General features: G+C 54.4%; 2 protein-coding genes across 2 annotated transcripts; one reads left to right on the forward strand and one right to left on the reverse strand.

Annotated features, from left to right (window-relative positions):
* The first annotated feature begins 141 nt into the window (after window positions 1-141).
* Dnaaf1 (dynein axonemal assembly factor 1) lies at window positions 142-16,984 on the forward strand. The gene is made up of 13 exons (XM_077792831.1): window positions 142-265; window positions 2,036-2,171; window positions 2,665-2,756; window positions 5,429-5,650; window positions 5,772-5,938; window positions 9,109-9,230; window positions 10,610-10,764; window positions 12,409-12,639; window positions 13,655-13,767; window positions 15,358-15,420; window positions 16,244-16,376; window positions 16,564-16,604; window positions 16,943-16,984. The coding sequence occupies exons 1-13, from the start codon at window positions 142-144 to the stop codon at window positions 16,982-16,984; spliced, it is 1,641 nt and encodes a 546-aa protein (XP_077648957.1).
* On the reverse strand, window positions 16,669-25,110 carry Taf1c (TATA-box binding protein associated factor, RNA polymerase I subunit C). The gene is made up of 15 exons (XM_026411423.2): window positions 24,981-25,110; window positions 23,375-23,513; window positions 22,497-22,578; window positions 22,233-22,330; window positions 22,071-22,160; window positions 21,907-21,980; window positions 21,130-21,368; window positions 20,870-20,986; window positions 20,675-20,792; window positions 20,524-20,595; window positions 20,242-20,377; window positions 19,986-20,129; window positions 19,280-19,454; window positions 19,058-19,195; window positions 16,669-18,973 (listed from the first exon to the last, which is right to left on the reverse strand). Exons 2-15 carry the CDS (start codon window positions 23,510-23,512, stop codon window positions 18,045-18,047), a joined length of 2,550 nt encoding a protein of 849 aa, XP_026267208.2. The 5' UTR covers window position 23,513; window positions 24,981-25,110; the 3' UTR covers window positions 16,669-18,044.

Consider the following 25,110-nt stretch of genomic DNA (forward strand, 5'->3'; position numbering starts at 1 on the left):
GTGCGCAGCGGTTGCCGTGACGACCGGGGAAGCGTTGGGCGGCCAACGATCCGGTGTCCGCGGTCTGTGGGGAAGGAAAGCCGCGCTTCTGACCGGGCTGGGCAGCGGCCGCAGCAACTGTTCGGGGTCAGAGGAGCGAGCATGCACCCCGAGGCCTCGGAGCCCGCGGAGGACGCGGCGGCCGAGCTGGACCGCGCGCAGGAGCCGGGCGTGGAGGAGTCCGCGGGTGACCACCGGGACGCGGGCCAAGGGGCCCGCAAAGAAGGTGCCGAACGCCGCCCAGGGAGGGCCGGGGACGATGGGCCAGCTCCCAGCACCACCTACCCGGTCTTCAGCCCGCGAGAGCAATAATAATAATAATAATAATAATAATAATAATAGTAATAGTAATAATGGCAGTCAACGCGTTAAAGGAGACGTGCCAAGCGCCTTCTCACTTGAGCCGCACACATGCCCTCTGCATCCTCCCTGGGTTTCATACAGATGAAGAAGCCAACTTGCTTTAAATGATTGCCCTCAGCTAGTCAATGGCAGTGTGACTCCCTTGCCCAAACCCTTACCCAACACATATTCTCCTCCCTCCCAAGTTTGGTTTTGAATGTCTCCTTTTATCGCTATCACCCTCTAAGATGAAAGGCTGTCTCCCCTTCTAGACAGTGAGCGGACATCAGGGCATCCCATTCTGATAGAATCTGAACGTTCTCTCCGGGAATGGGCTGGTTTGACCCTAGTGAAAATTTTCACTGACTACTAGATAAACTAGTTAATTCGTGTTTCTTTTTTTTTTTTTCAACCCAATCAACAAATGCATCTTGAGCACCAGCTTTCCAGATAAACACCATAGGAGGAGCTATAGGAAGTTAATATTGCTCACTGGACAGTCCCAGACTTCCCAGTCACTCACGTTGCAGCTGTCAGCGTCCCAGCTTTGTGGTCTTTGGCCTAGAGCTGATGTCACTGAGCTTCAGCCTCTTCATCTTTAAACAGGGACAATTATACCAAGATACACAGAAATAAGTGTAATTAAAGTTTCTGGCATATATGGGGCCTTTATAATCAGTCAATTATACATTGAGCACCTATTCCTTATTCCACAAACAGGGATCCAGTGCCTCCTTTGGGATACCAGTGAGGAATCAGTGAGGATAAGAGTCTCCCCACATACAGGGATCCACAGAAAGCAGAGAATGACAGCCAGCAGCCCTTATAACACCTACATTTCAATTGGCCAATTTATATTGCTGTTTTAAAAGAAAGTGTATTTGAATATGCTTAGGTCCTTTATACCAAAGGAATTCTCACCATTTTTATTTTCATGAGGTTTTTTTTTTAGAGATTTTTTTAAAACACAAAAGAACAGAGAACATTATAACAAATATCCACTATTACCACCAAAAACTGAAAATGATTAACATTTTGTCATATTTACATGCAGTCTTTTCTTTTTTGGATAAGGACATCACATTTCACTTAAAGTCAATGTTCCTTTCTCACCCCGCTTCCTGATCCCATTCTCTTTCTATCTTTTCCAGTATTTTCTATAGTTTCTTCCAATTCCTTCTCTACACGTGTGTCCTTAAACAATGCATAGCATTGGTTTGCATGTTTTTAATTTATATAAATGGAACCCTATGCTTTTTATGAAACTTGATTTTTTCAACTCCATATGTGTTTCTGAGAATAATCCATACTGATTGAGAGAGCCCTTGGTGCATTCCTTTCAAAGACAGAAGAGTAATTCATGATTATATATAACCATCCCCCTCTGTGTAGATATTTATGTGTTTAACAGATTTTGGCCGTTACAAACAATGCAAAAACAAATATCTTTGTACAATTTCTAAGCCCGCCCATACATTTTCTATAGAGAACCAAATTAGAAGTAAAATTTACAAAGTATTTACGTGTGTGTCAAAAATTGGACATTTTTGATGGTTTCAAACCAAAAGTAGACAATTATTAATCAGGTTGAAATAGGGGGATTTTTTTTGTACATTTCCTGACCTTTATAAACTGGATCTCTTTTATTTTGCAGAAATTAATGATCCTAAGGAAATATGCATGGGTGTTTCTGACACTGCCTACCAAAACCAGCAGAAACAGAGTGGTGATAGTGCATCAGACAGTCAATTAACACACCCAAGAGAGGACAAGGATGATCGGGGCCCCAGGTATGGGCAAGCTGCCAGTTGGTGCACTTTTGCCAAGTAGAGTGCATGGTGTGATCGATCACCCTTTATATGGGAAGTGGAGGCTCATGGAGACTGAATAGCCCACCTGATGCCTGAAAATTATAAGCAGCTGACTCAGGCTGGCACTACTTCTGTGGCACAACTAATAGCCCATGCTATTAAACTTTAATGTCAGACCTCGAGAGAGAACATCTGTGGGTCTTGATGACACTGTTAAAAGTATTTTTATTAGGACATGCATTGCAGTATTTAAGAATGCTGAAAGTAAACAATATTGGATGAGTCCCTGATTCTAGACCAAAAAGATGGGGAGGAAGCAAGGTGAGGCAGGGGGAAGAGGAGGAGGAAGAGGACTTAAAATAAGTATCAGGCATACAGGACTTAGAATTATAGGCTGGATTAGTAAAGAACTTTTGGAATAAATTATAGCTGATAAATTGAAATTTCTTGTCCACCTTTTTCATTTTAACAGAATGACTAAACATTTCCTGCAGAAACTCTGCAAGCAACACAAGCTTTACATCACCCCAGAGTTGAATGATACTCTGTATTTGCACTTCAAAGGTAAGGCTTACAAGGAGACACTTAACCATTGGCAAAAACGTATCAACAGTTGCAAAAGGATCAACACAGTGCTCAGACTTGAGCAGGAATCTCTTGAGTTTAGTGGAGATTTATGTGAAAACAAGCAGAAGTCTTCACCAGTGAGAATTTATAAAGGGGACACTGGCTAGTTGAACACAATATATGTTTTGAAAACAGAAAGCCAGTTTGTAAATAGCTGGGCTTGGGAGGGGTACCTTGGGAAGGACTGAAGATTGATGCAGAAAACAAAGGAAGAGGATCTTTGGCTGCCTCTCAGAAGGAAAAGGTATGAACAGAGCCTCCATAGGTCTCGGGCTTGGTGTCCAGAATCACATCTAAATCTGAATTCAGGTCCTCGGGCAGGGCTCTTCCTAGCAGTAGAAAGAGAAAACAGGGCTTCCAGTGAGTGCTGATTTGGGGTGGCACCTGCTGCAGCCGTCAGGGATCTGTTCATCTCATTTGGTAACTATTCACTGAGTGTCTTCTGCCTTTTGTGGCCCATGTTCAGTGCTGGGGATACAGAAATAGGTGTGGCAAAGATGGTTCAGGCATCCAGGGGGGGTGGAGAGGCCACCGGGAAGAAGGTGCCATGCCAGGAAGGCACACAGTGGCCCAAGCAGCACAAATGCCGTGGTTGCTGGATTGACTCCTAACTGGTCACCTCGCCTCCACTTTTGCCTCTGCCTCCCAAATTCTCCAGCCAGCATCTAAGTGCAGCAGTGGAGGAGATGACGTGGGAGGCCAGGTCCCAGGGGACCGATACTGAGAGATGGGAAGAAGATCCAGTACTTTAGGTCAATTAGAAAGAATCAGAGAGGCAGCAGAACAGGCAGAGAGAGGAGCCTACACTAGTTGCCTACCATTGCGTGACAAATCACTCTGACACTTAGCAAATCTGAAAACAAATTCATGGGCTAGGGATACGGCCTGTGGTACAGTGCTCACCTAGCATGTGTGAGCCCCCAGGTTCAAAACTCAGCACTGCAAAAAAATAAATACATACAAAAATCAAATTGCCATCTCACACTATTTCTGAAGCCAGAAGCCAAGGAATAGTTCGTTAGTGGTTCTGCTCAGGGTCACCCAGGAAGGCTGTGGCAGAGCTGGTAGCCAGGCCTCAACTGTCTGGGGATGCAGAACCCACATCCTGGCTGTGAGCCTCAGGCCTTCCCTAGCTTTTGGGGAGACCTCAATTACTCACTCTAGGGCCTCTGGACAGAAGCTGGCTTCCCCCAAAGTGGGGTACCCAAGAGAGCACAAGGCCAGGATGTAAGCCCCAGGTCTGGAAGTGCCACCTCACCTGCTCTCAACCCTGCTCTGACTGCACCATTACACACAGGTGTGAAGGCCAGGAGGAGGTGATCCATGGCCATGGCATGCGGAGTGGTCCAGAGGCCTCGGCAAAAGCTGCAAAATGGCAGGCAGGGCCACCAGGTCAGACCTCAGACTGGTCAGGACTAAGAGGACTGACAATGGGACTGAGCAATCAGGATGTCACTGGGACCTTGGCAGCTGGTGGTACAGATGGCAGACAGAGGGAACAGGAATGAATTGGAGACTGACCTGAAGCGCAATGAGTCTTTCCCGTGATGGGGCGGGGGGCGGGGGCATCGGGGTTAGAGCCGGAGAGCGGGCAAGAGAGATGTGGCTCATAGAACCACTGACGGCCTAGCTCCCCCGGCTTGGCTGAATGGTCCGCCCAGAGCTCTTCTCTGCGGGGGGTCTCTCGTCCTTCCTGGCCCCATCTTCCTCGGTGCTAGTCCATTTTCAGGGCAGGTTCACCTCTGACCCCAGGCACTGCAGCCTCGAGGGGAAGATGGCTGCTGCGTACTCGGCTCCACCAGCACTAGTCTCTCCCCACAGGCTGGAAATTCTGTCCAGTGAAGCCAGAAAACCTCCCCAGACTCATCAGAGGTAGTCCCACTTGGCTAAGTGTGGCCAGCTCCAAATGAAACACTGTGACTGACCAGCCACCTAGGGAGCCATGGGGGGGGGGGTCTTAGCAGGGGATGGTCCTCCGAGAAAGCGGCAACAGGAGGAAGATGGGTAGATGTCCTGGCTGCCATGGAGGCTGAAAGTCCAAGGTCAAGGCTCTACCAAATTTGACGTCTTCCGCTGAGGGCTGCTTTCTGGCTCACAGACGGCGCCTCTGTGTCCTCACATAGTGGAAAGGGTGAGGAAGCTCTGTGGGGCCTCTGTGATCATGACACTGATCCCATTCCTGAGGGCTCCACCCCCATGACTAATCCCCCCCAGAGGCCCCACCCCCCAACACCATCACACTGGAGGTGGGGGGTCTCAGCATAGGACTTTTTTTTCCATTCCTTTCCTTTTTTGGGGGGGAGGGATTGAACCCAGGGGCAGTTAACCACGGAGTCACATTTTCAGTCCTTTTTAGTTTTTAATTTTGAGACAGGGCCTCACTAAGTTTCTTAGGCTCTCTCTAAGTTGCTAAGGCTGGCTTAGAACTTGCAATCCTCCTGCCTCAGCCTCCCATGTCACTGGGATTACAGGCAAGTGCCATTGCGCCCAACGTATGATTTTTGAGGGGGCACTAACATTCAGTCCATAATAGTAGGCAAAAACCAGGGTCCTGTAACCTTGGCCCCTGTGTAGTAGGAGTGTACTGGACACCCCGTCCCCCTCTCCAGGTTTTGACCGCATCGAGAACCTGCAGGAGTACACGGGCCTGCGCTGTCTCTGGCTGGAGTGCAATGGGATACAGAAGATCGAGAACCTGGAGGCGCAAACAGAACTGCGTTGCCTCTTCTTGCAAGTGAATCTACTTCATAAGATTGAGAACCTGGAGCCTCTGCAGAAACTGGATGCTCTTAACCTGAGCAACAATTACATCAAGACCATCGAGAACCTCTGTAAGCATCAGCCAGTGGCCTTCTTGGTCACGTGTCCTCCACTTTCCCCTGGGGAGCTCTGACTCTGTCATGGAGGGGAGGGTTTGGAGCCTCTTGTTCACTTGCACAGCCTCCCTTGCAGCCTGCCTCCCCGTGCTGAACACACTGCAGATGGCCCACAACCACCTGGAGACCGTGGAGGACATTCAGCACCTGAGGGACTGCGCAAAGCTTTGCGTCCTTGACCTTTCCCATAATAGACTGAGGGACCCGGAGATCCTGGGCATCCTGGAGAGCATGCCTGACCTGGTGAGAACCAGAGGAAGCACAATTAAGGCAACTTGTGTCAGTTTATGTTCTTTAAATAGTAAATCCTATGTCTTCCCCCACCCTTTTCCCCTCTCCCTTCCTGGTCTCCCTCCCCCTCCCTCCCTCTGGCCCTCCCCCTTCCTCCCTCCCTCCCTCTCTCCTTCCTTCATTCTTTGTTCTTCCACACATCTTCCTCTTTGTGTTTTTAGCTAGAATATCTAATGCCAGATGACGATTACTATTTCATCATGACATTTTAGTGTGAACCTCTGGCGGGGACTTGTAAAAAGCACAATCATAACACTACTACTGTATTTAAAGTATCATAACCGCTACCTTAGTACCCAGTCCGTGTTCAGTATTCCCCATTTGTCTCAGAAACATGCTCTGATGGCTGGGTCCAAGCCAGACTCAGACGCGATCTCGGGTTCTTGGTTGGTCTCTTGGACTTGTGACAGTTCTCCTCCTGTTTCCACCCTCCCATCCATTGGCCAGAGCAATGGCGCTCTTTGCCGGGCAGTGTCCCTGTTCTGGGGTGGCTGGCGGCACCTCATGGTGTCATTGAATCCGCTCTGCTGTCCCCGGTAGTCCCTGTGGAATGAAGATGCAGTCACAGACTTGATGAGTCCAGGCTCCGTATCTTCCTTTCAGGGAGCCCTGTCCTTGTACCGCCTGGCTCTAGGCCCCGGGCCTTCTTGCCTCTCTTCTCCTAAATTCAGGATCGGGCACTGGGAGGCTGTCAGCCACTCCAGCCACTGTGACGTTCAACATCAGTCTCTCTCTCTGCTGTTCTGGCAGCCATTGATGAGCATTGCCTGGGTGAGCGTGTCACGGGGAGTCACACAGTGGCCATTTCTAATTCTCTTATTCCTTCTGGGTCGCTCAGGTGGGATGCGTCTACAGAGTCCTTTCACACCCCCGTTGTGGGCCATTCATACAGAATTGGTCAGGATGAATGTTTGCATCTTTCCTGTTCGTGGTAATTTTTGGCAATATCAGCCGAGACCCTAGCAGTCTCTCATGGTGATATTGAAAGCTTTTCCTTCTCCAGCTCGTGGATTTGCATGTGTAGCATTTGATATGATTTCACCTTTCCTATCCTTTCAATGTTGGTGTCCGAGTTTCCCAGCCTTCAGCCTTAGAACCTCTCCAGTGGGTTCCTGTGTCCTTTCAACTTGGCTCCTGCCACCCTGGACAGCTATCCTAGTGTCAACGGCACCTGTGTTAAACATGGACGCTCACAGGAAAAACCCTGGAGTCCGTTCTTGACTGCTTAGGGCAAGGAGAAGTAGTGGAGAGGGAGTCACTGCAAAAGAAAGTGTAAGCAAATCCTACCTAGTTCAGGGGCCATCCGCAGAGTGGACTGTCAGGAAAGATCAGTTTTAAACGGCCTGCGAATGGTGAGAATATAAAGCTATATTATTTCCCCCTCAGTCTGTGTCAGAGTTTGGATCTTGAATGTCCCCAAAGGACCAAGTGTTGAAGAGCTGGCACTATCGGGAGACTTGGCACCTTTAGGAGTGGGGCCTAGTGAGAGGAAATTAAGTCATGGGGGGGGCATGTCTTTGAAGGAGACATGGGACCTGGCCCTCCCCTCTTTGCATTCTGGAGCTGGCCCTTCATTCCGTGCTGTGAGCAGCTCCACCACCCTGTGCCCCCTCCCTGACGCACGGTGCTGCCACAGGCCCAAAGTACAGGGCCACACAACTCAGCCTGAACCCTCTGAAACTGAGCCCAAGTGAACGTTCCTCTTCTAAGTCGTTTATCTCAGGTATTTTGTCCCAGAGGCAGAAAGCTGACTAACTCAGGCTGCCATGATGAAGTACAGACTGGGGGGCTCACACCATCCTAAAGACTGAAAATCCAAGACGAAGCGTTGCCTTCATTCTGAGGCCTGTCCTGGGCTTGCAGATGGAGGCCTCTGCCCTGTGTCCCTCTGCTGTATGCTGTCTGCATCTGGGTCTCTCCTCCCAGGGATGCCAGTTGGGTTGGGTTAGGGCCCATCCTAACAGCCTCCTTCTAACTTACTGCATCTTTAAAAATCCTGTCTCCAAATGCTGTCACATCCTGAGGCACAGGGGTTAGGACTCCACCGGGTTTCTTTGAGGGGAGGAACACAATTCACCCATAACAAAGCAGTCACCTTATAGTGTTTGTACTTGCTTTAAGTCCCACCCCACTATGCTCCTGTTTATTGCCCGTCCCTGGCTACTTCTCCTGTCACTGTGCCCTGTGGAGGGTAAGTCCTCGACAAAGTAGTGAAGAGGCTCGGGAATAGCGTTTGGGAAAAGCTGAACTAACTGGTTTATAACATATTTATCTTCAGTGACACAAACACTCTAGATATGAAAGATGTGAATGAGTTTAGGCAAACAGATGTCGAAATGGTTCACCGCGGGTCACCTTCACATTCACCTTCCTGAGCGGCTCGGGCAGGAGGGAGGCGAGAGCGTTAGAAGACAGGGCAGGACGCCCACTGGCCTGGCTGGACCTTCCCCTTTCCTCTGCAAGTCTGCAGGAGAGGGTCTCGTGGTGGCAGTCTGCAGTGGGCCAGGGCAGCGTCCACCCTCCCCATCACTGCCTCTTGTCTGGCTGCTGTGACCTGCAGGTCCTGGCCAGGAAGGGAGAGAATCAATCAGTCCGAAATGCGCTTCGGTCAGAATTTGGGTAGAAAAACTGATGTCGTCGCCACACTTGGAGAGGGCCGCAGGAAGTGTTTTCCCTGGAAGGACGGCAAGGTCTGAGCTCTGGAGTTAGAAGTATGGGCTGGTTGGCCAGTGTAGTGGCCACACCTGTAATCCCAGAGCTTGGGAGGCTGAGACAGGAGGATTGCAAGTTCAAAGCCAGACTCAGCAAAAAAGCAAGGTGCTAAGCAACTCAGTGAGACCCTGTCCCTAAATAAAATATAAAATAGGCCTGGGGTGTGGTTCAGTGGTCGAGTGCCCCTTAGTTCAATCCCAGGTACCTGCTGCTTAGTTACCTGAACATATCTGATGAGAAAAAGCAATAAAACCTTCCAGCGTCACCAATCAGTGCCCTAGGGTGTGGGCTGACCCTTCTCTTTTGCTCAACAAAATAGATTGAACTGAGTTATTCTTAATGCACAGCCCATATAAAGTCATCGGATCTTTGTAAACCATCCAGTTTGATTTGGCTTGTTTGCTTTGCAGCGTGTGCTGAATTTGATGGGAAACCCAGTTATCAAGCACATTCCTAATTATCGAAAGACAGTCACTGTTCGCCTGAAGCACCTGACCTATCTGGATGACAGACCAGTTTTTCCAAAGGACAGGTAAGAAGAGAGAAGCCTTTGGGAGCCTTGAAATATTTCATTGTTGATTGTACCAAGTATTAGACTTTTAAAATCTCTCGCATCACGTTTCCATGCGTTTTCACACATCACTGAATACTCTTCAGATAGGGTTAAAGGCGACATAACTGCCCGTAAGGGAATCTGAGCACTTATTCGTAGGTTCTTATGTTCCTTTGATAAATATCCCTGCAGACCAGTTGTCTACCTCATTGCTTGGACTTCTTGGTTATCGTTTGGATGGAATTTTAGTAATATCACTAAAATAAAAAAAAAATCTTTAAGAATGTTTTTGGCAGTGCTGGGATGGAATCCAGCTAGGCGAGCCCCACTTGAGAGACAGCCAGCCCGATCCCTGAATTAAAACATGGGGTCCGACACTTGAAAAGCTCTTGCAAAATAGTTTGTTTTCCAGGAAGTTGGTACCAGTTACAACCTCCCACACAAGGGTGCCCTCTTGTGTCGCACACTCTGGGCTTAGATGAATGTGCCAGGTCATGCGTCCCCATCATCGTGGTATGCCTAACCCCCCGTACCTGCTCCTCCTGCTGCCTCTCCACTCCCACACTGTCCCGGTTTGCCTCCTCTGGATGCCGTGGAGGTGGAGCTGCTCAGCTCGTAGCCTTGGGGACTGTCGGGGGCGGAGGTGTAGCTCTGGGCACTGAACCCAGGGATGCTCTACTGCTGAGCTACATCCCAGCCTTTTTTACTTTTTATTTTGAGAAAGGATTTCAAAAAGTTGCTGAGACTCAAATCTTGTGATCCCCCTGCCTCAGCTTCCCAAGTGTTTGGGATCCCAGGTGCATGCCACTCCACCCAGCTCACTAGCAATGGATGTAAGCTGCTCGCATGACTTTTTGTGTGTGTTTTTTTTTTTTTTTTTTGTACTGGGGACTGAACTCAGGGGCACTTGACCACTGAGCCACATCCCCAGCCCTTCTTTGTATTTTATTTAGAGACAGGGTCTCTCTGAGTTGCTTAGTGCCTCCCTTTTTGCTGAGGCTGGCTTTGAACTCAGGATCCTCCTGCCTCAGTCTTCTGAGCCACTGGGATTTCAGGCCTGCAAAGTGTCTTGATAACTTATTTCTTTTTATCTTTGAGTAACATTTCATTGTCCAGATGTACCAGAACTTGTATATTCACATATTAAAGGATATCTAGGCTGCTTCAAATTTTTGCAACTAGAATAAAACTGCCGTAAACATTCGTATGCGAGCTTTCGTATGGATATGACCTTCGACTCATTGTCTTCTGTGCCCTTCATTTTCATTTTGAAGAAGATGAGCAGGTTGGGTCAGACAGTATGTGTTTGGAATTTACCTTCAGCCTCCCTTTTCTGTCCCGATGTTGTCCTGGCTCAGGGCCTGCGCGGAGGCCTGGGCCCGGGGAGGGTACGAGGCCGAGAAGGAGGAGAGGCAGCTGTGGGAGAGCAGGGAGCGGAAGAAGATCGAGGACAGCCTGGAGGCCTTGGCCATGATCAAGCGGCGGGCAGAGGAGAGGAGAAGAGAGAAAGAAGGTCAGGAGAGAGCTGGGGGTTCCAGGGAGGATGCTGTTGGACGGGGCACACGGGGGCGTCCCACGGAGACCTCAGTCTCGGGGACTTCGCAGCCGTCATTCATGTGCAGTGAGAAGGCAACAGCCGCGTGGTTTCAAACCACTTTTGTTGATTAAAACACAACTTCTTAAATAATCTGTTTTTCAAAAACAATGATTAGTCTTCTTTGGCTACTGTGGAGTGGGAGAAAATGACGCTCCTCCGCCTGTGGGAGAGGGGACAGGGGACTGGACATGCCATGGGAACACCTGCAAGTCTGGCTACAAAGGAGCAGGTCTCCCCAGACCCACCAGCCCTGACACCAGGGCTCCGTCCACTCATCCAGTCCCCTCACTGAACTGGAGCTAGGACAGGCTCTGGGGCACTGTTCCTACACGACTGACTTCAGGTGACAGTGCCGCTACAGGTGACAGTCACGGTCCCAGGTTTGTCACCTGCACTTCCGACCAACCAGCTGCGACATCGGGTTCCCCAGCCCTCCATCTCTGGCTCAGTGACTTGCTGGGATGCTCCCAGACCCAGAGACCCTTCTCACCTTCCAGGGCTTGGCGCTCGAGAGGCTGATGACAGGGCATAGGTGAGCCGGGGGGTGGAGATGCACAGGGCAGCGAACCACCCTCCTGACCCCATGTCCCAGAGACCCAGGAGCTGTCTGAACCCCACAGCTCAGGGACTACCAGAGGCCTCGCCGCACTGGCACGACCTAACTGCACTTCCAGGCTGTCTCCCCTCTAGGGCAGGGGTGGGTGGGGTGAACTGTCCACGCTTGTCAGGGTAGCTTGGTCCTTCTGGTGACCAGCCCTCATCTGGAAGCCACCAAGAGTTACTTTGTCTGACAAAAGACCTCTTATCGAAGTCACAAGGTCTTGGAAGCTCTGGGTCAGGATCTAGGGTCAAAGACCACACATCAGAACCAAAGTTTCTCCTAGCAGCCTACGGACAAGCACCAAATGTGTGCCTTTCTGATGAGTTCAAAGGTGCCACCACACAGCAGCAGAAAATCAGTGGCCAGCACAAAGTGTCCTTATTAGGGTTCAAGCCAGAAGTCTGAGTGGGCTGAAATCAGGGGCCCCAGGAAGACGGTCCCTCTGCAGGCTCCAGTTCTAGCATCAGAGCCGAGCATCTCTGGGCCACTGTTCTGTCTACCACAAACCCGTAGCACAAAACAAACGTTAATTCCACCTGCATTCACCTCGGAGCAAGCAGCGCGGCCTTGCAAAGGCACCGGCTTAGGCACTGGCTTGGGTGCACGCAGGCTCTCAGGGAACTAGATGATAGAATCAGAGTCAGATGATCTTGATTTTTTTAATTGTTGAAGTAGCCTTTAGGGTAGATGCCACACCTCAAGGGGCCATTGTGGTTCTTTTGTTGTTGTACATGGACACAATATCTTTTATTTATTTACTTATTTTATATGGTGCTGAGGATCAAACCCAGGGCCTGACACGTGCTAGGTGAGCGCTCTGCCACGGAGCCCCAACCCCAGCCTCCCCCACTGGTAATTCTTAAGAGCACCCACTCCTCCCCGCTGCTCCTGCTCCAGAGGCCCCCAGACCCCTTTGTCCTCCAGGCACATCTAAGTCTACCTCTTCCTTCCCCGTTTAGGGGAGAAGCCATCTCCAGACAGTGGGGACAGAAAGGAGGAGGCTCCACAGGACGGAGAAACACAACAGAAAATGGAGTTATTTGTGACAGAAAGCTTCGAGGCCAAGGATGAGCTGTTCCCAGAGAAGCCGAGTGGAGGAGAGGGGTGGTCTGCAGAGGGGACGGAAGCCGAGGAGCCAGTGGGGAGCCTTCCCGTGCAGGCCCCGGCACCCCCAGGAGCAGCCAGGGGAGGTAAGGCGCTGCGGCCTCTGCCCTGCTGGGCGTGGCCGCCTCCTGCATGCTGCTTCTAGAAGGCCGGGTTGCAGTGGCCTCTTCTCTAGAGGAGCAGCACTGGGTGGAAATGCAGCGGCCATCACAAGAGGAGGCACATTACAAATGCAAAAGGCAACAGGTGACACAGTTCACCACAGGTGACATTATTCCCAATGCTTCACTCAACCCAGCATGTCTGGAAATGCACATAAGGCTCTCCATGAGATGTTGCACACAGCTTTGTGGACAAGGTCATCAAATCCAGTGTGTGGGTGCCACTGCACACCTCGACGGGGGTGCCGAGTTTTCAGTGGCTGAAGGGAAACGGGTCCTACCAGAACAACACAGCATTTTATCCTACTTCCACTTTAAATTTTCAATTAAAGTTAATTAAAAGTAAAGCAGTAAAATAAAATGAAAAACCCACCCTGGCCACATTCTGAGTACTCATAGCCATGTGTTGTGGCCAGGGACAGTCCCACCCAGACTTCCCCTTGGCCCCTCTGGATGAGCCACCCTGGCACACTCCCAGTCTCTAGGGTGGGGAGATGGGCAGTGGCCTGAGCAGGATGTGAGGCCTCTCTAAAAATGTTTGTCAATAGATCTTTTACTTACTTATTTGTTTGTTTATTTATATGTGATGTCGAGGATCCAATCCAGGGCCTCACACAGGCTAGGCGAGCGCTCTGCCACCGAGCCCCCCCCCCCCCCCCCCGTCTCCCTACTGTGTACCCGCCCAGCTGCCTTTCCAGTCTCTGTTCCTTCTACATCACATCCCAGCTGGTCCTTGCCCCCAAGGGACAGCAGCATGCTGTCCTCTCTCAGCTAGGGGACATAACCCTGGCCGTGGCTGAGGATTCTGTGGCTTTGGTCACAGGTGCTGGCCCCTTGCACCCAAGGAGGGTTTCTGTCCTTCTACTTTCACCTGGGGTTGGCCGTCTGACCACTGGGTATGAACCAAGCCAGGGCTAATGGCTGCCCCCTCGTTCCCCAGAGTCAGCCTCCCAGGTGGCAGAGACTGCAGGTGTGCTGGTGATGGAACTCAGTGGGCCTGGAACTGAAGCTTCAGCCACCATGAAGCCAGAGGCCCAGAAGTTCTTCATGGATGTACGTGGAGCGCTTCACCGTGGGCAGTGGGGGCGCACAGTTGGTAAAGCGGGGTGAAGCCCAGCTTGTGGGCCTTGTGACTTAGCGTGGTCCTTGGTAGCAGGTGTAGCACGTCCAGAAACTCAGAAGGGGCCCCCCAGAACTGCCGCCCAACAAGGCCTTTAGAATGACTGCCACTAGGAGACGCACACCCAGGCACTCAGGCTGGGGCCACGCTGGCCCCACGGCCCCTTGAATTGTAGCTGTCAAACTCCACCAAAGGGGTCCCACTGCAGAGCGGCGCTGTCCAGCCAGCCTTGGAATTCCACTCTGACCGCTGGGGCCCTCAGTCCTCCTGTCCGTGCCCAGGGAGCCCCTCCTGCTCCCACTGGCTCTTCTCTGCACCTGTTACCTGCTGGCTCGTCACCGTCCTCTTGGGCTGGTATGGTGCATGCTGGATGGCTGCCTGGCATGTCCCACCAGAAGCTCCTCCTATGTGGGTGACATGAAAGGGGACCCCGGGGGCGCACACTGCCGCATGACCAAGAACTAAGGGGGAAGAGCTGGGGTGGTGTCAGCCCAGCCGTGGACATCAGTGCCACAACTTGCCCAAGACCCCGCCTTTGCCCCCCTGCCCACTCCCTTGTTAAAACTCCCAATGGGTGCTTCTTTTCTTGTGTCCAAATTTCAAAATTTCACAACTCTAAACTAATCATAGTCAATATTCTCAGTGAGCTTCTGAGTTTTCCAGACCTATATATATAATAAGAAAAAAATTAGCCAATTTCTAATATTTGAGAGCTGACAGTATACAGAACTTCAACATCAATAGCCGGTATTTGGGGCTGGGGATGTGGCTCAAGCGGTAGCGCGCTCGCCTGGTATGCGTGCGACCCGGGTTCGATCCTCAGCACCACATACCAACAAAGATGTTGTGTCCGCCGAGAACTAAAAAATAAATATTAAAAATTCTTTCTCTCTCTCTCTCTCCTCTCTCACTCTCTCTTTAAAAAAAAAAAATAGCCGGTACTTATTGAGCTCTTACTCTATGCATGGCATGGGTCAAAGCATGATTTGTATTAATCGATTTAATATTTCCAATATCATCGTCCCAAATTTACAGATGAGGAAATTGAGAAATGAGAGGTTAAGCCACTTTCCCAAAGCCACACAGCTAGGCAATGTGGCGTGGGAACACTAACCCAGGCAGTATGTTCTCGAGTTCCTGCGTGGTCCCACACACTCTGCCCCCTCCCCCGCACACAGGTGGGTGCTGTGATGAAGACACACACAGACACATGCACTCACCAGTTTAAGGGAGGGACTTGTGTGCCACACAGGGCCCAAGGACTAATTTCTACAGAGGTACTTTCGACTTGGGTTCCATTGTTTCCTGAGAAGGTGGGGACATTCTTTAAATGTCCGTTTAAGTGGCCATGTGCAAAGTGGACTTTTGTGAAGAGACCTGGGCGCCTGGTCTTGGCTTTGAGAGACCATTCCTTGGCTTGCTCGGAAGCAAGGCTTCACTTGCACTCTGTCTGCATCTGTCTTGCCTTTGGGATGCTGGGAGCGTGGGCCTCCCTGGTGATGTGCAGCTCTTGGCTCTTTCAGGACCTGCCGGACCTGGAAGACGTGGAGGACACAGGCGCATCTCTGGAAGTCCAGGACAAGGTTGTCAGTACACACTTCTCCACAGTCAGAAATTCCCGTGTTTGTGCCTGCCATTGACACAGCACAAGTCTGTCCCCCGAAAGCCAGGTGTGCTCGTGCTGAAGCACTGGCACCCAGGTGGCCTCCTTGCTGAAGGAAGCGCAGCTAGTGGTGGTTCCTGCTCGGTTTCCTTTGAGGTTTAATCACCAGCCATCACCAGCCGAGGGGCTTTCCTGCATGTGTTTATTGCTCATGGTGGTAACCACACTGATGTAATTACCCAGAGCACTTTTCTGTCCATGGTGCATTTCCACCTCCTGAACTTCCCTGATGGGGACAGCTGCAGATGGAGGGAAGGAAAAGAGAAGGCAGATCAGGGGGGCACTGGATGAGGTGCCCTGTGCAATTTTCCCCAAATGACCCTGCCCTCCTCCCTTGGGTATTACTCAGAGCTCAAGGGTGCCAGACCTGGGCTACAAGGGAGGGAGGCATCAGAGGTCACCAAAGGTAACGGGCACGTGAGACTGCGGTTACCACAGGGTACTGATGTCCAGGAGTGAAGTCCCAGAGACTGGTGGACAAGGTTGGCTCAGGAAGACACCAGGCAGGGCCAGCATGAGGCTGTCATTTAGGGGCTGTCTGGTAGGGGTGCAGTGTGGAGACCAGGCAGAGGGCTGGACAGGAGCGGGCACTGGCTGTGGTACTCAGCAGGAGCTGCTGACCCCGGAGGGTCCACTTGAGGCTCCAGTGTTCTTGTGGGTGTTCCTGCGCCATGGTGACCACTGCTGCCACTTGACTGTGGAGTGACTAGTGCAGAGTAAGTGTTCAGACACCCTTCTCTCAACAGGAAAGGTGCTCTCCAAAGATTGAGGCCATTTCGAGCTTAAGTGACAACGGTGACCCTGACCTGGACAACGTGTCTCCAGAGCTGGAGAGCAGGCCCACAGACACCCAGTCACACATATTCGCAGTCTCTAGAGGTACCTCGAAGGAGGCAGAGACCCCTTTTACAAACATACTTAAGAAAGAAACTATAAAGGCCTTGGGAACCCCACGTCAAGTCCCCGAGTCCCCAAGGGTGCTTATTCAGGAGATTAGTGGCCACGAGACCTCAAGCCAACTCCTCGTGCCCTCCTGCTGGAGCGACGCTGCTTCTGCTCCTTCCAGCGAAAGTGGAGACAGACACCTCCCTGCAGCCCCTCCATCAGGTAAGGCCACTGCGTTGCAGGTCCACAGTGCTGCTGGGCATGCTGAGCCGTGAAGGCTGGGTGGGCCCAGGGAGCTGGCCCTGGGAATCCCAGGTTCCTGGGAAGGGCCACAGGGCCACACCAGGAAACCTCTGCAGACCACATCTCCAAGTCTGTGACTGAAGCTCTGCTGTGGGCCTCACCTGGATAAGCCCCCAATGTACCATTCTTGGGCAGTGACCTGCACATCACTTTATCACCAGGCATGCAGTCCCTAGTGGGGGTTTCGCAGGGCTGGGGGGCCGAGGAGCCTGCACCTCCATACCCTCTCATCACCCCACCCTTCCTGGTCCTTCCAGACCACGGCTTCTGGAGGGGCTGTGGAGGCTGGGCAGCGCTAGGCTGGCACGAAGGTGTGCCTGCTCCACACTGCACACAGGTGACAGGTCCCATGCCTGCTGTCCTGCTCAGGAGATGGAGGTGGGAGGGGACAGTGCCGGGCAGCCTGGCCTGCAGGCAGGAAGGAGAGGCAGGCTCCATTCCAATCCCCACCGGCCTCTCTCTTCAGCAGACTGGACAGGAAAGAATGAAGAGCAGAATGAGGAGTCCGGTGGGGGGACAGGCCGGGAGGACATTGAATTTGGCTTGGACTGAATCCGAGATGGCCCCTGTACCATCAGACTCATGGGGTCAGGGAGCAGGCGTGGTCACCCCCTCTACTCAAGTACTGCTGCTGCAGCCTGCCGAGATGGAGGCTCCTGTCCTTTGCACCACGCTATGTGTCAACTCCCCGTTACCTGTAGTATACACTGTGTAATTACAAACGCCTATTAGCATAATAAATGTTTTAGCAGCCATATTCCTGCAAGTTACCGGCAATTCCCTCTGGTCCATCAGATACTGAGAAAGACCCTCCAAGAGTGATCCGCAGCAGGGCCACAGCCCGGTGCCTGCCCTCTCCAATGGGCATTCCCACAGCACAGGGAGCCACCCACAGGAGCACCACCCAGCACAAGTGTTCAGCCGAAAGCACCTCCCTGGGAAGCTGCTCACAAACCAGGCCATCCGGCAGCAGACTCACAGCTCCTGGGCCTCGCCCTACCCCCCCCCACCCAACAAGGGGAACATGGCTGCTGCCATTTCCATGGGGTGGGGAACAAGAGTGGTGGGAGAGCCCAGCCTCCAACAGAGTCGGCCCCTGCCCCACTGTGCTCCCTCTCCCTCTGGCCTCCAGAAAGATCTGTAGGCCATTCTGTTGCCTACTCCTCTGACGTGGGCCTACTTCACTGCTGGGCCTCCCACAAGGGCCTTCAGGAGTTGGAAGACTCTGGGCCCTGGGGAGGCCCATCTCCTGCCATCCCTGGGGAGGCCCATCTCCTGCCGTCCCTGGGGAGGCCCATCTCCTGCCGTCCCTGGGGAGGCCCTGCTGACCTGGGCACAAGAAGGAGCCTCACCAGTGCCTCAGAAGCCCATGCGTGCCTTCTTCCTGGGGGGCCGAGAGCCGGAGAGGACAGGGGTGTGCTGCTGGGAGGGGGTGGCCTGGGCACTGGGGGCCTGGGTGGGGGTTATTGGGCTATGTCCTTGAGTGTCATTTTGAAGTGGCAGTTTGGCCATGTAGTCCCGGAGGGTTTGCCGCCGCTCCAAGGGGATGCCCTGGGTCCATGGCTCCTGACTCAACTCCTGGGAGTGCAGTGTCCCTGTAGAGTGAGGCCTAGTCTCTGAGGACGCCTGGTTTGGGCTGTGAGGAGGGCTGCTGGCCTCTGGGAGATCTAAACCGCTGGTGAGCGAGGAGAAGGTGCTGGACAGCTGAGACCGGCGTTTGGGCCGCCTGGCCCGGCCCTCAGGCTCCAAGGCCCTGAACTGCCGCCTCTCCCACCAGGCAGCCCCTTGGCCTTCCCAGGCTGCCCCCAAGCGCTGGGTAAGCTCATCCTGTGGGCCTGATTGGGGCGCGGGGGGCGGCTCTGCCCGGGGCAGCGCGCCCAGGTCGCTCTGCTGCAGGAGCCGCCCTTCAGCCATGGCCGCCCGGAGTCCCTGTGGCACTCTCCCTGCATCCTTCTGCGGCTCCATGCGGCCCAGCAGCCGGCGGTGGGAGAAGGTGGGTGCAGCCCACACAGCCCGGGCAGGGGGCACCTCCAGCAGGGCCTCTAGCCAGCGGCTGCAGCGGGCGATGGCCTGGGGGCTCCAGGAAGGTGCGAGAGGCTTGGGAGGTGGGTCCTGGGGCGATGCCGTGGCCTTGGGTGCAGGGCAGGCGGGCCCAGGCTCCGGGTCGCTGGGAGGCTCGGGGTCTCTGTGGAGGCGGAAAGGCTGGGAGAAGACGTCCCCAGCCTTGGAGAGCTGGAAGACGGACAGGACTGGTGCAGAGGCACAGTGCGCGACAGTGGCGGCCAGACCTGGGGAAGGAAGACCCCGTGACCTGCCAGCCCTGGCAGGACTCTGCACTGTCCCCAAGCTGGTGCCCCGCCCCGCCAGCACACCTATGGTTGGTGCTTCCAGACGCTCCTGCAACTGCCCCTGGCTCTTGGGTTCCAGAAGAGGAAATGCGGAGAGGGACTCGGTCCTGGAGGGAAGAGACTGGGGGGGCCCTGCCAGCCGGGGTGTGGAGGACCCTGCTCCTGGAGGAAGGGCAACAGCTGAGGCCACAGCAGGCCCCAGCCCCATGCATCTTCCTGCACCCCTCCCACCCGCGCAGACCTCACCTGTGAGGTGCAGCAGCTGAAGCTGCCCCCCCTGGCCTCCCAGGAGCAAGGGCTGTGGTAAGCCAGGGCCGGGCGGAGGCAGCAGGCGGATGAGCAGGGGCGGAGAAGGGAGGCCGTGGTCCCACTTCAGCACGGGCACGAGGGGGAGGCGCTCGTCCATCAGGTAGAGCGAGAACTGGGGACGGATGGGGGTGGGGGTGGAGATGGTGTCTGGGGGCCCTTTCTAGGCACACGTGGCCCTCAGGATGGGTACAAACCCCAGGGGCAGCAGCACTCGGACTAGCCTTCAAGGGCCCCTAAGTTCGCCTGCCCAGCCCTGAAGTCCTGAAGAAGCAGTGCCACTGCCAGTCTGAATGGGCAGATCGATGACACAGTGGGTACACGTCTTCTCAGAAGCCCACCTGGCCTTTCTGACCCTGGAATCTGTGCCAGAGACACAGCTAACGCCTGGAGTCCTTGGCGGGGGACAGGCAGGCAGAGGGCAGAGCTTCAGATACCTCAGACCTGTTCCTCAGCCCTGCAGAGCAGGGGCTGTGTCCTTGCACAGATGCTCTGTCCCACCCTGGAGCCCATCAGACCCCTGAGGCCATCCCCACCTGCTGCTCCCATGGGCTGTCTAGGCCACATTCAGCTCTCAGGGTCTGTGACTCTGGGCTGACAGGTCTCCAGCAAACACAGAGACCCCGTGAGGCTGGGGGCTGCTCACCTGGGTACAGACGAGATGGAGGGTGGGAGGGAGGCAGTCAGAGCTGGCCTGCCCCAGATAGTGGGTGACCAGGACACGTTCTCCTTTCTGACAGGAGGCCTCTGCCCCTCCACGGAAAAGCAGCAGTCCACAGCCTGGCGGGCCCTGGGGAGGACACAGGGTCAGCCTCCTCCAGGTCCAGGGAGGAACACCAGGCTCACCGGGCTGCTTCTCATGCCATGGGGGGTGGAAGACTCTCTGTACCCCTCCCCCATACCTGAGTGTCAACTATCTTCACTCCAGTGCGGTCACCCACTGTCAGCACCCGAGGGTGGGCGGTGAAGTCTGCCCAGCGCCAGGGAGAAGGGTCCCGGAACACAAGGGTCTCAGGGTCTTTGTAGACTTGCTGCAGCCTTGAAGAGACGGGCAAGCTGTTGGGCGGGGGTCTGGGGGTACCAAGGAGCTGGAGAAAAAAACAGGGATGACCTGGCCTTGGATCAAGATGGTGGGCCCTGGGTCTGTTGGTTGGGTGCAGTGTTTTTTGGGAAAGGGGAATTACCCATCCTGAGGGGTCCACATACAGACGGCTCCAGAACGGCTGCAGACGGCCAGCTCCCCGGGCAGGTGCGGGCTAAGGGCACAGTGAGATGTCACCTCAGGAAACCCGGCCTTTCCCAGGCTCACCTTGCTAACAGCTGACTCATCCTCACCTGAGACTGATCCCCGTGGCCCCCTTCTCGACCTGCAGCGTCTGCAGCGGGGCTGGCGGCTCCTGCCTGCTGACCTTCCACATGGCACAGTGGTAATCAGAGCGGACGGCCAGCAGAGCTGAGGAGAGGACGGAGAGGTCAGACTCAGGGTCAAGCAGTGGTTCGGCCATGGAGGGAGGTGCCTGAAGGCCTTACTTTCTCCCTGGACGGTGCAGGTCGCCACCTGCCGGACAGGTCCGCGCAGCTGGATGTACCCAGGGTCCCCAAAGACCCGAGGATTGCCTCCTGAGGTCAGACTGACCTCCTGGAAACCTGAGCCTCGGCTAAGGATCAGTGAGCGGGCACCACAAGCCCCCAGGTCCTGTCCCTCACCATGGACCATGCCAGGAGCACCTCCTTCACCACTGGGGGGGGGGGGGGCGGCGGGCTGACTCTCCCACCAGCATAAAGGATACACAGCTTGTCCAGGGCACCTCCTGTAGGGTAGACCAGCTGGCCCACCCGGGCTGTCCTTCCGGGCACCCAGGCCAAGGCACCCCCAGTGAAGGCATCGTCTAAGAGCAGCTGCTCCCAGCGCAGGGCCAGCTCCTCATGCAGCAGCTTGCCCAGGAGGCTGGACACCGACTTGTTAAGCACTGGGCCCCCGAGGATGGAGAAGCGACGCTGCCGGTGGCTGATCCATGCCCAGGGACACCTAGGGATGGCAGAGGATCACGATGGGGCAGAGGAGGAGGAGGAATGGGGACTCGAGGTAGGTCAGGTGCAGAGTCCACAGTTCTACCTAGAATGTCTTTTTTTTGGGAAACCACCCTCCCTGTTCCCCCAAGCAAGGTGCAGTCCCGTGGCCCAACCTGGGTGAGCACTTCATTGCTGTACAGTGACTGGCTCACAGGTGGGCGTGAGACCCTGGCCAAGTCACCAAAGTCCTTCTGGTGCCTCGGGAAGGACACTGACTCTTTGGACTCATGAGCCCTCATGGTGCCACTTGAAAACAGTCTTTCTAGGAATTAAGTCGGGCAGAGGGCAGCAGGTAAGACGATCCAGAGAGCAGCCCATCAACCCTGAACGCCTGGGCACAGGCATGCCCGAGGCCCATGGACCTGAACCCCCTTTCTGGCAGGCTAGCTGGAGCCGGAGTGCGTGGGCAGGGGAGGAACCGTGAGGGAAACTGCGCCTTCCACAGGCCTGTCACCAGCTAGGCCACCCAGCAAGCTTTCTCACTAGCCACTTGCCCCCAGGGCTGGTGTCCACCAAGGTCTTGGAGCAGCCTCTTCACAGTGACCACTGTCATCTTCCTGGAGCGGCTCTGCACGGAAAGGCCTTGTCAAGCTCACATACCCGGGGATCCAGAGTGAGGGGGGCAGGGTGCCCTTCCCAGGCTGGCGGGGTTACTCACACGGGTACCCTCCAGTTTGAAATTCTCCAGCATCAGCTTCCCCAGGGGTGCAAAGGCTATGTCCCCATGATCCCACAGGAATCGGCTGAGCTGGGGAAGGAAGCACCAGGTCACGACGCACAGCCCCTGGCCAGGAAGCACCACCTGCTGGGGGACACTCACCTGTTCAGTCACATCCAGTACAACCTGGGGCTGCCTCCGGTAGTGGCGACCTCCTCGGAAAAGGAGGTCCTGGGCAGTCACACCAGGGTCCCAGGGGTCTGAGGAAGAATAGAGGTAGGGCACCAAGGTGGGCCAGGTGATGGAGGTCACCAAAGGCCCCAGGGATGCAGACCAGTGAGGGCCGTGGAGGGTCTAGGCACGAAGAGGTGGGGCTGAGCAGCGACAAGAAGGGCAGCTGAGGAGAGACCAGAAGAAGGGCCTTACCAGGACCAGGAGGCATCAGGGGCAGAGGCCCAGGTGCCAACGGCTCCCAGAGCAGGTCCTTGGCCAGGCGAGGGATGGCATTCTGGAGGAAACACACCACAGTGGCACATAAGTGTACACCCTGGGCCAACACCTGCAGGCTCCTGTCTCACAACTCATCCAGTCTCCACCACAGCCCCACAAAGGTGGCACAAGTGTCTCATTCTCCTGATGTGGAAACTGAAGCATAGAGCGACTGTCATTTGCCCTCGGTGACAGAGCTGGTATACAGAAGAGCTGGGATGGAAACCTGGCAGACTGACTCCAGAGTTCCTTTCTGATCTCCTCCGGCACTGGCTCTCAAGGAAGTCCCCTGCAGCATCGCCGGCTGACTCCACCCCACTGCTTCTCGCTTCCAGGTCAGAGTGCTCACTCTGGGAGTAAGCATCAGCAGCCCCATCGTTCCTCTTTTTTTTATTAGCAAAAACAGCAGCACTAGGCGCCACACCTGCTGCCACTTGTTCAAAGCCCCTCCTGGACTGTCCCGCCTGCCTGCCCCTCTCTCTCACCTACTTGTCTCTGCCTGGCATGGCCTTCTCAAGGCACCTGCAGAATGCGGGGAGATCTCCCCCCCGCCAACTTTAGCATCCCTTTGGTTTTGCTCAGAGCTGTGCTCACACTTTGTGGTCATCCTATCCACTGCTCTTCTCACTTGGAGACACTCACTCAGCCGGACCCTCAGTTCCATGAGGGCGGGATGGTCTGACTTAGACACAGTGTGCTCCTAAGGCTTAACAACAGCTACCCCACTCGAGCTGTGCCAATGGGTATGAATACTAATGTGAGGACCAAGTGAAGGGGCCCACCCACAGCTGTCAGCGCCCTACTTCCATCCTCACCTTGGCATTGTGGGGCTGGGACTCTGGCAGCGTCAGAGCATCTCTCCAGCTGCACATGAAGGACAGGTCAGGGGCATCGTTCAGACCAAGGGGACCAGCCATAAACAATGAGGGACACAGGGATCTGGGGAAATCCATCCTGCAAAAAACAAGCACCACGTCACACCCGCCTTCTCCAGAAAAGGCTTCCAGGATTCCTGAGGAGAACAAAAGTGCCCTCAAGGAATGCACTTTCTTTGAGGAAGCAGATAAGGAAGGCCACAGGAAAACCACCTGCCTTCCACAAGGAAGGGGGTGGTGACAGGCAAGGTGTGACCTGGGTACAGTAACCTGAGGAGTGAGACAGCCAGGTGCACACCTGGGAAGAGGGCTGCAGGTATGAACACCAGCAAGCGTGAATTGAAAGCCTTGGAGCAGGAAAGTGAGAAACAGAAAATGCACCAGGAGGAGAGTGGAGGAGGATGAAGATAGGAGGGGTGAGGTCTGCCTCCGCCACAGCCCTTATGGACTGTAACCAGACATCTGCAGACGATACTCCCCAAACTAAGCTTCAGTACTCCCAAACCAGAACTGAGAATCACTCTTCTGTCTTCCCACTGTTAAAGCACAGTGCATCTCAGAAAATGCAGTGTCTAACAGAGAAGTGGACATCAAGGGGATTTGATAATCACAGTCCTCTGTAAGTATCAGTAGCCCCATCATTCCTCTTTTTTTATTAGCAAAAATAGTAGCACTAAGTGCCAGCATGTTAGATACGGGGCTAAGTGTGTTATTCTCCTATTGCCCCTACTGTGGAATTCGGCAAACCAAGGATCAGGGACAAGCATCCGCAAGCAAACTCTAGCAACAGAATCTGAGTAAGCAAACATCTCTCCCTGTAGAACCCCTGATGCATTTTATCAGTTTATTTTGTAGCTTCTGGACATGCATGGACCTCAGCACTGTGCAGAGCTGTCACATTGTTGCAGTAACTGTCAAGGAAAGAATTCGCGATCCTCCGGTCCCACTGCAGCTTATCTGTGTGCTCATCTCCTTTGCCGGCTATGAGGGCTCTTAGAGATGGGGCGGTACCTGACCCATTCCCGAGTCCCTGGCCTGGCTGCTATCATTTTCCTTTATCTCTGGGGGTGGGTGCGGGACAGGCGAGCCGGTGGAACGCAAAAGGAAGTGATCAGTGAGTCCTTGTGCAGAACAGCCTCGGGGAGTGGCAGAATTATTCCCAATAAATGGGAAGACACACTAGAAAGGTCCCCGGTGAACTGTAGTGCCCGGGCTCCTTCCACACTGACCTCTCACCATGCTGCTTCTCACCACAGGGCCTCTGCACAAACTCTGGGCTTAAGAGAAGACCCCGGACCCTCCCTCTGCCCCTACAAAGTCCTTCAGCCTCCAAGGTAGGGAGGCCTCTGGCAGCTCCCCAGCTGCCGTCCTGCCAGAGCGCGGGTGGCCACCCGAGACCAGGGGTCGGGCGCCGGTGGAAGGCCCCCTACAGCCCGCCCAGGGCAGCACTGGGCACGCGCGAGCACGTGCGTACCCAGGGCGAGCCCGGCGCGGGCGCATCAGGGCGGAGGCGCAGAGCCCGAAACGGGGATGCGCGCGCACTTACGCGGCCGCCTCGGGTGCCTGTCTGGGAAGGTGATCCGCGCGACTCCCGCCGGACTCTCGAGCGAGAAAGCGGAGCCGGGGCGCCGTAGCCCACAGAGGGACCGCTCCGCCGCAGCAGCCCACCGCTTTCC

The sequence above is a fragment of the Urocitellus parryii genome, chromosome 15 (genome assembly GCF_045843805.1).
Source record: "Urocitellus parryii isolate mUroPar1 chromosome 15, mUroPar1.hap1, whole genome shotgun sequence".
NCBI lineage: Eukaryota > Metazoa > Chordata > Mammalia > Rodentia > Sciuridae > Urocitellus > Urocitellus parryii.

Excerpts from the sequence above, each read along its gene's own strand:
- Dnaaf1 (XM_077792831.1), top strand. The coding sequence starts at position 142 with ATGCACCCCGAGGCCTCGGAGCCCGCGGAGGACGCGGCGGCCGAGCTG. Across the intron at positions 2,757-5,428 it reads TCTGTATTTGCACTTCAAAG|GTTTTGACCGCATCGAGAAC; the intron begins GTAAGGCTTACA and ends CCCCCTCTCCAG. Across the intron at positions 15,421-16,243 it reads TGGAAGTCCAGGACAAGGTT|GAAAGGTGCTCTCCAAAGAT; the intron begins GTCAGTACACAC and ends TTCTCTCAACAG.
- Taf1c (XM_026411423.2), bottom strand. The coding sequence starts at position 23,512 with ATGGATTTCCCCAGATCCCTGTGTCCCTCATTGTTTATGGCTGGTCCC. Across the intron at positions 22,579-23,374 it reads CCCAGCCCCACAATGCCAAG|AATGCCATCCCTCGCCTGGC; the intron begins GTGAGGATGGAA and ends TGTTTCCTCCAG. Across the intron at positions 22,331-22,496 it reads CCTGATGCCTCCTGGTCCTG|ACCCCTGGGACCCTGGTGTG; the intron begins GTAAGGCCCTTC and ends ATTCTTCCTCAG.